Source organism: Carcharhinus amblyrhynchos, chromosome 16 (genome assembly GCF_965287045.1).
Source record: "Carcharhinus amblyrhynchos chromosome 16, sCarAmb.v2.hapA, whole genome shotgun sequence".
Classification (NCBI taxonomy): domain Eukaryota; kingdom Metazoa; phylum Chordata; class Chondrichthyes; order Carcharhiniformes; family Carcharhinidae; genus Carcharhinus; species Carcharhinus amblyrhynchos.
This window is the reverse complement of record NC_137339.1, coordinates 26989939-27005668: the sequence shown is the minus strand read 5'-3', so window position 1 is coordinate 27005668 and position 15730 is coordinate 26989939. Positions and strand designations below refer to the sequence as shown.

The 15730-nt window shown below is 42.1% G+C and overlaps 1 protein-coding gene across 1 annotated transcript in view; it reads right to left on the bottom strand.

Annotated features, from left to right (window-relative positions):
* prpf6 (PRP6 pre-mRNA processing factor 6 homolog (S. cerevisiae)) overlaps positions 1-10672 on the bottom strand; it is a 53256-nt gene extending 42584 nt beyond the window's left edge. The window contains exons 1-5 of the mRNA XM_080204894.1: positions 10530-10672; positions 5224-5389; positions 2462-2580; positions 1325-1403; positions 789-965 (exon numbers count right to left, since the gene is read on the bottom strand). Of these exons, the coding sequence (XP_080061020.1) occupies positions 789-965; positions 1325-1403; positions 2462-2580; positions 5224-5389; positions 10530-10663 (675 nt within the window). The 5' untranslated portion in view covers positions 10664-10672. The remainder of the gene's footprint in view (positions 1-788; positions 966-1324; positions 1404-2461; positions 2581-5223; positions 5390-10529) is intronic.
* Positions 10673-15730: the final 5058 nt, after the last annotated feature.

Below are 15730 nucleotides of genomic sequence, written 5' to 3'. Positions count from 1 at the left end.
CCCAACCCCAATCGTTGGCCTCCCTCCTTCCCCCACTGAACCCGACTGCTGAAAGGCAGCAGGACCCTCCCCACCGATCACCCCACTAAACCCTGCCCCATCTGGCCCCACCCTCAAGGTCCTGCCCTGATGGCACTGCCCACCAGACATGGGGCAGTGCCAAGGTGCCCCCTGGGCACTGGTACACCCTCCCACTGCCCAATTCCCTGGGGGAGTCCCTGATTGCCCCCCTTCTCTCCAGTAGAGTTGGGCCACTAGCTCCCCAAAACTGGGAAGCCACGCGAGTGAAATACTCTTAGCAGGGTGGAAGAGGCTAGCACGCCTGGAGACTTCAGTCCCGCCATCCATTTTCAAGGGATCCCATGCTGCTTCTGACCATCCTCATTCATGAATGGAATCAAAAAATTGTGTTGATGTTGAAATCCCTTGCAAGTTTCTTTCCATGCTCCCTTTTTGTAGCTCTTACCATGCTGTTTTTTTGTACTTTCCCATTCACAAGCATCAGTGTTTTTTTCTGTAATTGTGTTTTTTTTCCTTTCAGTTTTATGCTTTCAAAATCTGCTAATAGATCATTTTATGTGTCTCATAACTGTTATAACAATGATCTACCTCCTTCAGTTTATCAAATTCTATGACCTGAATGTTATTAAAAACGTTATTAAAATACAGAATAATAATCATCAATAAGATCGCAATGTTAGCCAATAAATTTACTTTTTTTTGCTATCATTCAGTTTTGGATATTCTTGTTCCCTTCCATAGTGATAGTTGATATTTGGTTATATTACCGTTTGCCTGGGATCCACAGATGTGTGTTGTTCTCCAGTTTGCAAATGTTTGGCAAAGAAACTATCTGGTACAGGTGTCAGTTTCTCATAGCGAGGATTTCGCTGACGTTTGTTACGCGCATCACCAACTTCTGGAATACTCAACCATTCTTCTTCTGTGACTTCTGACAGTTTTCTCTGAAGGGGCATTTTGTTAAAAAAAACATATTATATAAATATCAAAAATTTCCTTAAAAAACATAATTTACCTATAAATCAAGAGACAGAAGTGCATTAGACTCCAAACATAGCAAGTGACCAACCGATAGAACACTATTCCATATTTACTATACTTCACCTGGGCTCTCAATTTCAGCCATGACACTTTAAGCTGAGGCAAACTACTTTCTTCATAGAAGTGAAAGACAGCCCACCTGGTCTCTTGGCTACTGAACTCAGGGTCTTAGCTAGGATGTTCCATTGTACAGAGAAGAGCCAAAAGGCATACAGAAAATTTTTAGAGATGGAGTTTTATGCTGAAAGACAAGAGAACTTACCTTCAGATCAGAAAACTGTTGCTGGATTTTTGGACGTTCCATACGGTACTTTTCAATTTCTTCCTTTTCACGCTGCTCTCTGTTGAAAGAAAATGTAAAAAAATGAACAAATATTAAGAGAAAATACCTACACTCAATTCTTATGATTAAATAGATTCCCGACCCGGCCCTGCTGGTCCAATCCAATCCTGACACAGGCCAACTGCGGGCAATTGGGACTAACTTAGGGATTTAAAAAAAAAAGAACGGCATGGACAAGTTGGACCGAAGGGCGTGTTTTCATGCTTTAAACCTCTATAAGTGAAATTCTTAAAATAAATTTCCAATAATTAATTCCAAGAAAATTTGGTCTCTAAATTCAAATCCTATTTTGAAACTGCCACTGCATTTAATTTTTATGGGGACCCTTTTATATAACTAATAGGATACATGAAAGGTTAACAGTAAGGAGCAAAGCATCATAAATTTGATGCAGAAATGGAGAAAGATTCAGACCAACTGTGCTGTAATCTTTTGTTGCTACATTGACCCATTGTATAAAACATAACATCTGCTCATCCACTGTTCAATTCTATGTGCCTTGCCTGGAGTGATGTCAGTGTTAATCTTTTGGAAAGAAAGTTAACCACTCTTAAGAAGACTGTGTCACTAATAAAAGGAACATGTCACTTACAATTAAAATACACTTGTAAACTTGTCTAACCATCAATGATCAAGTGAATGTTAATTTGATAATGTGTAATATATTACAAACTAATTTTTTTTGTGTAAGCTTTGTATCCAACAGCTCATCCAATGTGCTACAGGAATCTAGCTACACAACTAAATCAAAATGTTATATCTTAATAAAAAAGTTGAAGACTTCTGCATCAGCTTTGCAGTTGATATTAAGAATCATTCCACTCTGAAATCAAACAGAGAATTCAAAAGAAACATCTTTACCAAGGAGAGGAGTGAGATTGTAGAACTCATTTCCACAGGGGGTGCTGAGGTAATTAGTTTAGATATACTTAAAAGGAAGCATGAGGGGGGAAGCAAGAGAGAGTTATTCTGAGTTAGATGGAGGAGGCTGAAATGGAGCTGCTATGTACTAGTTGGGTCAAATGGTCTGTTTCTATGCTGTAAGTAAATTCATACCGTCTATCCTTCCGTCTTTCATCCATTCTCTTGTCCAACGCAGCATAGATTGCATCAGCCTCTTCATCATCTTTTTCATATGGTCCACTTGAGAACAAGCTTCCAGCATATCCATTAAACTTAAAAAGAAAATTATAGTTTGGAGATATTAAAGTTAAGTGAAGATAATCAAAAAACAAGGACTTTTTAAAAAAAGTTTTGTTGTTTACTTGACAAAAAGTAACAAAGAGGCATGCTGAATTTACAATGGTTTCATTTAAGCACAAAGAAATCCCACAACACCAGTTTAAAGTCCAAACAGGTTTATTTGTAGCAAACGCCGCAAGCTACAAATAAACCTGTTTGGACTTTAAACTGGTGTTGTGGGATTTCTTTGTGTTTTACCTCAGTCCAATGCCGGCATCTCCACTTCATTTAAGCACATCAGGACTGATACCATATGGAACTGAATCGTTACTCAAAGATGTAATTGAAATCCAGAACCAAATATAATTATTTAAAAAGTTATCATGGATTCCAATAAGGAAAGTCAAGTTTGATCAACTTTATTGAATTCTTTGAAAAATCAAACAGAACGAGTGGATAACGGCAATGCTGTAGATGTAATATGAAAACAAAATATTGCAGACGCTGGAAATCAAACAGAAAAGATTTTTGCAAATGCTAAACAGGTCAGACAGCATTTGTGGAGAGAGAAACAAAGTTAACACTTCAGGTCATAGTAGATACCACAATCACTACCCCATCTCTTCCATTTTTTAAGCTTGGGTTTTCAAAAGTCTTTGATAAGGATACTAGAGTCACGGCCAATGCCAATGCACGTGGAATTAGGACATCACAGCAGAATGGATAGCAAGCTGGCTACAGAAAAGGGCTAAAATATAGTTACTCAGACTAGTATAAAGCAGGAAGTGGGATTTTTGCAGGACTTGGCGCTGGACCCACTTTACATAAACAATTCAGACTCAGGAATCAGCAGCACAATTTCAAAATTTGCAGACGTCATCAAATTGGGGAGGGAAGGATACAGGCACAGTTAATTCTAAGAAGACAGTGACAAAATGCAAGACTATAGTAAACTGCAAAACAGCCATATAAATTGCAAATCTATTTCAATAAGGTGTGAGGTGGAACAAATTTTAGGAGGAATGAGGAGGTCACATATTCTTGGAAAATAAGAGTTCAAATGGGGTAAAGAAGCAGAGGGTCAGGAAGTAGAGATTCACAAGCCACTTCAGACCCAATGGAGGTCTCTCAAAATTTGAGGGGGTAAACATAAAAATCATTTTTTCAGTTATGGGGAATTCAAACTGAAGTGTTTTAAATTTTGAATATAATGAAAAGCGTGTAACGCAATTAGTGGTTAAAATATGGAATGTGGTATCAGAGTAGTTCAGATGAATAGTATAGATACATTAAGGGAAAGGTAGATAAGTGCACCAGGGAGAAGACAGAATATGATGGCTGGGGAAAAAGACTAGCATGGAAACTGAACACCTGCATAGATTAGTGTGCTGAATGGCCAATTTCTGTGTTGCAAAGTGTCACAAAAATAAAGGCATTATATGCCCTGTTTGCAATCAGAACTCTCCACTCACCTGACGAAGGAACAGCGTTCCAAAAGCTAGTGGCGTTTACTACCAAATAAACCTGTTGGACTTTAACCTGGTGTTGTGAGACTTCTTACTGTGTTTACCCCAGTCAAACACCGGCATCTCCACATCATATTCGAGTAAGAGACAGGGTGACTGATAAGGTAACAATAAGAAGTGAGTTTGATATAGGCCAAGACAGATGCCAAACAGATAATTACCAAATGCAAGAACAGGAGTAAATTTGAATGGGTTGTTTTGATTCAAAGAAGAATATATACAGGTTATAAAAAAAGTTGTAGGAAGTAAAGATAGTGTGACTGTACTTTTAATTTAAATCCTAAGATCTACAATAAAGAAGTTAATTAAATCAATCATTTCTAAAGAGACAGGGTGAGACAATGAGAAATTAAAAGGAAGTAACATATTTAAGGAGATACTGAAACCATGTAAGGTTTAGATCTCCCAGAAGCAATAGCTGGTCAGAACTCCAGAAAGCAGTGTGGGCAAAGCCAGACCTGAAGAACCAGCTGCAGTCTGCCTCAGAGGACCCCCCAAGAGAGAACAAAGTTTCAGTCAGTTTTAAAATCTGTTGCTGAAAGAAAAGGGGAAGGTTAGCTCTTAAGGGAGTTAAGATAAGATATTCTGGAGCAATTTTAAAGTACCATTTACAACGTGAAGCCATTTTTGTGTTTAAATATACTTTTTTTCTCTTTTATTTCTTAATAAACATTTAGGTTACAATAAAATCATCACAAGTAGCTGGGGATATCATTTCCTGATTTCGGAACCACTCCTCATATAATACAAATTGCAAAATATGTTTTGGCAGCTGTTGAGACTCCCTTCCGGGATTTGAACAGCTCAGCATCAACCAACAGCCATAGCGTAAAAAAACTCTACGTAAATCTGGCTGTTTCAGAATACAGTAAATGGCAGCCATATTGGAAAGACTGGGAATTATAGGTTAAATATTATGTGATTTTGCACAAATGGTGGCAAGTAAATAAAGGCTAATTATCAAACAAAAGCAAAAGTAAACATGGGTAAATGGCTTACCATACCATTTATAAATATGTAATTCCAGTCATAACTTCTCAATTTTCATTTATTGAGGCAAATATATCTTTTAACTTAATACTTTAAATACAGATAACACTGTATTATCACCTCATCATAATTGGTGTCATTCAAATCTTCATCATCATCATCTGCCTGGTTCTTTTTCATTTGATCACCAACAGTTCTTTTTCCTGGGGGCGCATGACGATCATCAACTGGGTCATTGGCATCTCGAGCAGGACCAATATCAGAACGTGTTGTGAAACCAGTAGCACTGGATCAAGTACAAGGTTTGAATGAACAACTAGATCACAAAATTACATTACATTTGCATTAAACCAAAATGGAGCAATATTATCATTTAGCATTAGCTTTTCTTCCCCTGGATGCGAAGTTAGCCACACTATTTGCAAAAAGCATCTTTCATCATTGATTTTGCCTTGGATGGTCAACATAGTTACATTACTTAAATATGGCTGTTTCTGGTCTAACAAAAGTAATTTTATCTTTTGGGAGAGGTCTTTTATTTCTAATTTTATTTCAACTCGGTACGTGTCTTCTACATGATAAATTAGAAAATCCTAATCTTATGTTTTCGTGATTAAATACTTCAATGCTTTTTAACTATTGTCAGTAAATCTACCCCATACTGAGCACACACACCCCTTTCTACAATATTATTTAATGCAGCAAAAGCAAAACCATAACCTGGTTATCCAATTCATGAAATGCAAGGAACACATTCTCATTTATACTGATATCAACATATACATTATTAAAAAGCTTGCATAGAGTGCATTCTTTGTTTTACAAGTCTAGTCACAATTCTAACACAACACTTCTGATCCAATTTTGCTTTTGCTATGTGAATTGTTATGTTGATGTGGCTGCAGGCACTGTGGATAATCAGTGGCTCTGTGGACTAAGTATCTCGAAACAGTGTTGCAAGAATAAAACTAATCAACCAGCTCTGGGCTATTTACTGGTATTTATTAATTTTTCATATTCTTTCTAGGAATCTCCTCTAGAAATTCAGAAAGCAATGTTCTTACTGTTGCCTCACTGACAGATAAGCCTATAGTCAAATGAGATATACTCCAATTCATGAGAATTATGGATTAAATACTACATACTCCAGGCGACCCAAGAGCAGAGTTTGGAAAGTCATTCTTCAAATTAGCGCAAATTATCTGTATTTTTATAGAAGGGATCTTTTGTTCACACCTTGTTTTAAATTAATAAATGTCATCAACTTAAAGCCATTGCTTCATTTTTAACAGAGCTCCGCACTTCAACTTCAGGTGGTGTTGAATCAAGGCTGGAGTACAACTGAAGTACTGATTGCAATTTTACGGGCCTGTTCGCCGAGAGTGCAAATTCTGTTTTGGTTGCTAAATCATACAAGGGCCATAATAGGATTGGTGCCGACAAGGTTTTGGATTGTGATCTTCATTTGCTCTCCACTCTCCCACCCACCCGCCAGTGATGTGGTCAGGTTCACAGTCTTTTGATTTGAATGATTTTATATGACCTTAAGTATCATCATATGTCCTCGTGCTATGCATCGGGGCGGGGCGGGTTTTGAGACTGGGCCCCAGTCGAAAAACAGCGCAAATCATGCCTCCCAATCTTTTTCTGACAATGTCAGAACTTCTGGTGAGAAAACCTGGCTACGTTTCTGGAGAAAAACACGTAGAACCTGACATTTTATCCCACCTAATTAATTTAGTTTTTCGGCATCCAACTCGAGCAAAGCCTTGGAGACTATACAGCACAAATTTACGAGAATTATACCAAAAAAGGTTGAAGATGGATACTGCAGTGCAGGACTGAGGGAGTGATACACTGCCGGAGATGCTGTATTTCACATGAGACATTAAACCGAGACCTCATTAGCCCTCCTCATTTGAACGCAAAAAACTTTTTAAAAAGACAAGGGATGTACCTCTGGTGTACTGATCAATAATTATTTCTCATCAATGCAACCAAATAATCTATTTTAGTGATCATCACATTGCTGTTAGCGGAAGTCTGCTGTGCACATTTTGGCTATCTCATTTCTTACAGCATTGTGACGACGCTTCAAAATAATTTCCTGAATCTCTTCAACCAACAAGTTAAACTGAAACTTGCACCAAAATTTCCCAAAAACTTCATTAACATGCAAAGGAAGGCAAAAACAAGTACCATTCAACAGAAATACTTGATGCTCAGAGAAAGCAATGAACTAAGACCATTCTTAATATCCCTGCCATGAATGAAAGTTAAAGTCTAAAGCCCTGGAATTCTGTCACTAAACAGATCAGCCACTTAATCCTCCTTGAAAATGCTGCTTAAAGCCTCTTTGAAAAAACTGTTGGTTATTTGTTCTAATATTTCATGCAGTCTAGCAGCATATTTTGTCTGATAATATTCCTATGAAGCCCATTTTGACCTCGTATTATGTTAAATGTGCTTTAACAATACATGCTTTGCTGCTGATGCACATTAGGACAAAGGCACTGCCCCATATTGTGCTAAATCACAGCAATTAGCATTTTCCAAACACTATCCCTGTATTGGTTCAAGGTAGCAGCTCACCACCATCATCTCAAGAGTCATTAAGAGATGGACAATAAATGATGGTCTAACCAGAGACAGCCACCTTCCATAAATGATTTAAAAAATTATCCCCGACTCAGTTTTGGTCGGGATCCTTGATGCCATACTCAGTCAAATGCTGCCTTGATGCCAAGGACAGTCACTCTCGCCTCACCTAGAATCATAGAGGTTTACAACATGGAAACAGGCCCTTCGGCCCAACTTGTCCACACCACCCTTTTTTTAAGTGGAGGAAACAACTGGATCATTCATACCACAGCATTTCCAGATTAAGACATTAGGCCCCTTAAATAGGACTGACTTTCAAAATCCAAAAAACATGCTAGCCACGTGGATTGGCCATGGTAAATTATCCCTCATTGTACCCAAACAGATGCTGGAGTATGGCAACTAGGGGATTTTCATAGTAGCTTCATTGCAGCATTAATGTAAGCCTACTGGTGACAAAACGTTAAACCAATTGGATGGATAATTGATTTTTTCATACATATTTTGATTTATTTCATGAGCAGCTGACATTGCTGGCTAGGCCAGCATTTTCTATCCATCCCCAATTGCCCTTAAGAAACCTTCTTGAACCACTGCTGTCCATGTGGTGTAGGTATATAGAATCATAAAATCCGACAGTGCAGAAGGAGGCTATTTGGTCCATTGAGTCTGCACTGACCACTTCAGCTTTGCCTTTTGCACTGATGTGCTGTGCTCCCCCATCATTCAAGATGATGGAGCCTCCTTCTCCAATGAGTTCTTTAATTGTCCACCAACATTCACAAATAGATGTGGCACAACTGCACAGCTTAGATCTGATCCACTGGTAATGGGATCACTTAGCTGCCACTATTGCATGCAGCTTAAGCTATTCGGCATGCAAGTCATCCTGTGTTATAGCTTTACCAAGTTGATACACCATTTTTAGGTATGCCTGGTGCTGCTCCTGGCGTGCCCAGCTGCATTCTTCACTGAACAAATATAAATCCCCCAGTTTGAAGGTTAATGTAGCATCATAGAATCCTACAATGCAGAAGGAGGCCATTCAGCCCATCGAGTTAGGGATATATCAGTCCATGACGTTACAGATTGTGGTTGTATATAATACTGTTAATGTTGGATGCCCATTATGAGTTACTAGACCTGACTGAGATCCAACTCATTTAACACAATAGTAGTGCCATGCAAGCACAAGAAACATGTGGTGGTCACTCTTACCAATAGTCATGGATAGATACATCTGCAACAAATAAATTGGTGAGGATGATGTCAAGTAGGTTTTTCCTTCTTAGTGGTTCCCTCACCATCTGTCACAGACTCAGTCTAACAGTCTTCAGGACTGAGTCCTTTAGGACTCAGCCAGTACGGTCAGTACTGGTGCTCATCACTCTTGGTGGTGGACACTGAAGTCCCTATCCATAGGAGATGCTGCACTCTTGCCACTCTCAATGTTTCCTCCAAATGTTGTTCAACATGGAGTACAGATTTATCAGTGATAATCAGCACATTTCCTTGCCAACATTTGAACTGTGCCATGAGATCTCATGGGGTTCACAGACAATGTTGGGAACTCGTTCCAGACTGTATGCCATTATGAGATTGGTTTCCAGGTTTTTATTTTCTAATTATGCATGTCAAGCTATTGCTTTAATCTGTGTGCAGCTCTCTCAATTTTGGTACAATCTTCAAGATGTTAGTAAACTGGGTTTATCATTGTCTATGGCAATGCCAGGTGATCTGTCCAGTTTCATTTTCTTTTTGTGGCAGTTTGATTCAACTGAGGTCATTTCAGAGGACACTTGAGAGTAAATCACATTACTGTGGTTCTGGAGACACATGTAGGCCAGATTTCTTTCAATAAAGAACGTTAGTGAACCAGATAGTTTTTGCAACAATTGATTACGGTTTCAATGTACTATTAACAGGTTTAGGTCTTTTTCCCCAATTTATGAACTGAATGTAAATTAAACTGACTGTCATGGTCAGATGTGAAACCTTTTATCATTTTTATTTATTAGTGTCACGAGTAGGCTGACATTAACACCGCAATGATGTTAAATCCCCTAGTTGCCACACTCCGGCACCTATTCGGATACACTGAGGGAGAATTTAGCATGGGCAATGCACCTAACCAGCACATCTTTCGGACTGTGGAAGGAAACCAAAGTACCCAGAATAAATCCACACAAATACAAGAACATGCAGACTCCGCATAGTCACCCAAGCCGGGCATCAAACCAGAGTTCCTGGCACTGTGATGCTGATTATTAGTCTGAGCCTCTGGATTATATAGTGATTTTGCCACTACCTCCTGATCATGTTCATTTATATTTGCAGCAGACTTAATGGCATCACTAACCGCTTGAAGAAATGGCTTGACTCAACATTTCAGGCCTCCTTTCAAGTCAGCACTTTAGTGCTGAAACGGATGTGCACTGTGCCCTTGATGCATGTGCAACATGCTCCACTTTCTAACTCTTTGGTGTCCGCGTAGTCTGTGAATCCTGTTGCCAAGTGTGTACATTACAAGGGATAGGATAGGACTGGATCTCCTTTATTACCCTGTGGAATATCCGATTATATCCGTGTAGAATGGAGAACAGGGCCAGTCAGCCAAATGCAGCTGACATTAGCCAAAATGAGGGTCCGAGGTGGCATTTACACAAGTTACATCGAGTTCTTTGCTTGAATCTCAGGGCCTAACCCGCAGAGTGGGTATCTGCGTTCAGTTCACCTGCCTGGCATCAAGCACCTCATCCCCCTGCTGCTCGCTTGTTTCAGACCGCGCCACGACGGAAAAACAAAAACGGGGGGCCGGCACTCACCCTCTGCCCAAGCCTGGCACATAGCCCAGCGGCGCCGGCATGCCAAGGAAGGGCTTTTTTTTCTTGTTGAGGGTCCCGGTGAGGGACGGGCCCCCCGAACTCATCCCACTGGGCGCTGCCGCGGCCGCCGCCATCTTGGAATTATCCCGGTAGCCTCTACGGTGGGTGACTGGAGGCACGTGACCAACACCCACCTCATTAACATATTCAGGAGCCTTATTACCATATCTGAGCAGCTCTGTGATAATGGGGCGGGGCTTGGGACAGAGCAGCTGCTGCACAGCAACTGAATGCTAATTCTTCCCAAATGAGCAATTCCTTCAAAAGATATAAAACTCTGAACCTACTCAAGAGCTGCTTCTTCCCCGCTGTCTTTTACAGAGAACATAGAACATTACAGTGCAGTACAGGCCCTTCGGCCCTCGATGTTGCACCGACCTGTGAAACCAATCTAAAGCCCATCTAACTTGCACTATTCCAATATCCATATGTTTATCCAATGACCATTTAAATGCCCTTAATGTTGGTGAATCCACTACTGTTGCAGGCAGGGCATTCCACACCCTTACTACTCTCTGAGAAAAGAACCTACCTCCGACATTTGTCCGATATCTATCACCCTTCAATTTAAAACTGTGTCCCCTCATACTAGCCATCTCCATCCAAGGAAAAAGGCTCTCACTGTCCACCCTATCTAATCCTCTGATTATCTTACATTTTGATTTGCTTTGATTTATTACTGTCACATGCATTAGTAAAAAGTCTGACAACACCAGGTTTAAGTCCAACTGATTTATTTGATAGCAAATTCACTAGCTTTTGAGGTTACCCTCTTCGTCAGGTGAATGGAGAGTTCTGACCTCAGACAGAGCATATAAAGCACAGACAGTTCACAGATTACTGATTAGAGTGCAAATCTTTACACCAAACCTGCTGTTCAAGTCCTAAAGTGGCCGACAATGTGAGTGGAAGGAGCACTGATCACAGGATAAAGATATGTGTATTATCTCCAGACAGTACAGTAAGTGAGGTTTTGCAAACCCAGGCAAGTCACGGGGGTTACAGATAGTGCGACATGAACCCAAGATCCCTGTTGAGACTGTCCTCATGTGTGCAGAACTATCAGGCTAACTGCTGTTAGCCTGATAGCCAAGATCTTGGGTTCATGTCGCACTATCTGTAACCCCCGTGACTTGCCTGGGTTTGCAAAACCTCACTTACTGTACTGTCTGGAGATAATACATATATCTTTAACCTGTGATCAGTGCTCCTTCCACTCACATTGTCGGCCACTTTAGGACTTGAACAGCAGGTTAGGTGTAAAGATTTGCATTCTAATCAGTAATCTGTAAACTGTCTGTGCTTTATATGCTCTGTCTGAGGCCAGAACTCTCCACTCACCTGACGAAGAGGGTAACCTTGAAAGCTAGTGAATTTACTATCAAATAAATTGGTTGGACTTAAACCTGGTGTTGTCAGACTTTTTACTGTGTCTACCCCAGTCCAATGCCGGCATATCCACACCATGACATGCATTAGTATACAGTGAAAATTATTGGCCACGATTCTCCCAAAAGCGCTGAATTGGTGGGAAAACTGTTCTCGATCCCGACTGTTTTCGCAGTTCAGCTTCAGACCCAAATCTTCACAGTCTGTGCAATGCAGAGGTCACAATCGTGAATATTATTAAAAATCCGGGGGCCAAAGAGCCTGAAATTGGTGGGATGAGCGGGAACCTGCGCATCGCTGGGAGATTGCAGAAAAGACAGCAGCACCTACTCAATGCCGTGGAGGAGAGGCATAAGCGGATTTTCCCCTGCCAGAGTTCACACCCAAGGAGCGCATCCGCCTTGGCATTGTGGGAGGAGGTGGCAGAAATGGTGAATGCCAGGAGCCTGACACCATGCCCTGGCTGTAGTGTCAGAAAAAAACGTACAACCTTCTGCAAGCAGCAAAGGTGTGAGCATCCCACTTGGAAACCCGCACATGCTTGGCACAGATCTCCAAGCCTGCTTAGACACCTGAAAGCATGCAACAAGTTATCCTCCCCCCAGGAACAGTCTCTAACCCCTTCCCCTCACCCCTCAACAAGCACCCTTCAGTGGTGACCGCTTTCCACAAAACTGCCATCACAACGCCTGAGACGCAGGCACGCGTTGTGCACCATGCATTGTGGTACGTTAATGCTTGCTATCCACCTTATCTTCCCATAGGAAAAGAACATCCACAACGCACGGGAGATGACAGAGACTAGTGCTGGTGCGCCTGACCTGCGGCAGCTAACCAGCATGGTGAAACATGCCATGGAGCTGCAAAGGAGTAATGGGACATCCCAAATGGTCACCAACAGCCAGGTTGGCGTCCAGCATGCAAGAAAGCAAAAGCGCACCCTTAACTTCGGTCCTTCCTCGAAGTAAGTGTGAAGCTGCATGGAATGTTTTGCCTCTCTCTCCCTAATGTGTATACTTTTTTACAGCTCTGTGCTCAGAGGAACCCAGCCCTTCAGGTGTTGTTGCCACCCTTGCTGCCCTGGATGACACCTCAGAGGGAGATACTGAGGAATCCTCCAAAGGCAGCATCACTAAAGGCATGTACCACACAACCCACCAACACAGAGACGATCACCACGGTGGGTACCTTTTGTGTTGAGGCTTCTGTTTCATGAACTGGTGACCATGTCACAGTCACTGTTGCACACCAAGTGGAGGCAGGCACATCTGAGAGCTCAGGCACACGGAGATCTGCCGGAGACCAGGATTCAGCTGTCCCCAAGCCAGCTGCTGGGCCTCTGGGTTTGTTCCTCCCAAGACTGGTGGAGATACTTCAGGAAACCTGGGGAGTTGTGGAAGGGCTATCAGCAACCATGCTGCAACTGGAAGGCTGTTTAGGGAAGTCAAACAGTGTGCTGTTGCAGGAGGTGGTGCTGACAAAGTGAGGGCCCAGGCCAACACTGCAAGGATGGTGACTGCAGTGAAAAGTCTGGCTCAGGGGTCTGTCCTCATGGGTGACAGGATCCAGGCCATCCTGGAGACACTACAGTGCCATCCACAAGTCAGCCGGGTCCCCCCAGGTCTCGGCCACGCAGGGGATGTCCGCCAAGGGCATCACATGTAACGGGACATGCATCACAGCTGGACACCTCTAATGAGCATCCTGGGGTAGCATCTAGGAGAAACAGAGGACAGCACAAAGTGAACTACAACTTTCTAACTAAGAGGGCACAGGTGAAGGTCAGCATTAGTCAGCATTTGGTAATCATTTATTTATTAAGAGCACAATGAACTGTTAATTGCACACCATGCTGTGACTGATGTGTCTCTGATTCTCTTTGCCCACCACCCTGCCAGCTCAGTGTTCCTGACTCCCAAACATAGAGGTGCTGTCTGTTGAGCCTTGCAGACTCAGCCACATATTTCAGAGTGCCTGCCCTACCTTCCCCAACATCCACCAGACCCTTGGTGCAAGTGCCCCCCCCCCACCCCTCCCTTTTGCCAAAAAATATGCATCCCCAACCCTTACAGCTACATGGGCCAAGGTGGCAGTGTGCATTCGAAGTACAGGTAGGAGTCAGACTTGCGTGGCACCAGGGACAGGATCCCAGTGTGCATAATAGTGTATCATCCTCCAGCCTCCAACCAAGACTCACAACCATTGCCAGCCCAGGCACATTAATAGGGTTGGAATTCTCTGGGGGATATGGTGGTGGGATGACAGAAGCAGGGGAAGGATGATGTGGTGGTTTGAGGGCCCAGGTCAGGTTGGAAGAGGAATAGTGGCTGCACTTGCTCTGAGGGTGCGGTGGATGTGTTTTGGTTGCACACACACCCCCCTCCCCCACTCACTCACTGCACAGCATCAGCTCGGTGATGGGGGCTGCAAACAAGGAGTCCCTCACTGCTTTTCCCTGCCGGATGCCTGCCTGCCATTGCCCCTGCCCTCTTTCCTCCGGCTCTTACCTCCTCATGCCAGTTCAGGGCTGTGTTCCTCCTTCATCAGATGAGTGGGTGGATGAAGGAGCAGCACTCTGAAAGCTTGTGATACCAAATAAACCTGTTGGACTTTAATCTGATGTTGTGAGACTTCTTACTGTGTCCACCCCAGTCCAAAGCTGGCATTTCCACATCACGGCTACTGCTGTTTTTAGAGAAGGAAAGGAGCAGGTGCAGAATGTAGTGTTACACTCATAGCTAGGGTGTAGAGAAGGATCAACTTAATATGAGGTAGGTCCATTCAAAAGTCTGATGACAGCGGGGAAGAAACTGTCCTTCAGTCGGTTAGTACACAATTCAATATCCCGATACCTGCTCCCTCCCATGTCCTTTGATTTCCTTCAGTCCCAAGAACTCATTTTTTTAAAATCACACATGTTTTGGCTTCAGCTACTTTCTGTGGTAATGAATTCCACACATTTACTACCCTCTGGGTGAAGAAATTCCTCAATTCTAAAAGGTTTACCCCTTATCCTCTAACTATGATCCCTAGGTCTGACCTCCCCCAACACAAGGAACATTCTTTCTAAAACTACCCTGTCTAATCCTGTTACAATTTTATGAGTTGCTATGAGACCTCCTCTCACTCTTCTAAACTGCCTTATATTAAGCTGATCTTTCTCTTTGCTCTATTGGTAACCACAACATACATTTTAAATCCTCTCCTATCCTTCTCTTCATGTACTCTATGAACAGTATGGTGCTCAAGAAACAATACTTTCCACTGTATCCCAATACATGTGACAACAGCAAATTAATGAAATCAAGTCGAAATATTGGCAAGTGAAGACACGGGCTAAATGCCTTCTCCAGAGTTACCTTAGCTAAAACCATGGTTGTAAATGAGATGGACAATCTGCACAGGTGAAAAGTACACAGACACAACAACTATAGATGAGAAAGTCATTCATCTCAGCTCAACTATTCAGGAAGACCCGAAAGAGACTTCAATACATTTGTTTTACCCAAAGAATGAGAAACGTACAGAACAAATTCCCAAACTGAGCTGTCAGAATGTTTTCATATTTATGCTTTCAGAGAATCAAAGAATTCCTACAGTGCAGGAGGAGGCCATTCAGCTTATTGAGGCTGCAATGATAACAATCCCACCCAGACCGTATCCTCGAATCCAATGTATTTACCCGGCTAATCTCACTAACACCAAGAGGCAATTTAGCATGGCCAATCAACCTAACCTACATGTCTTTGGAG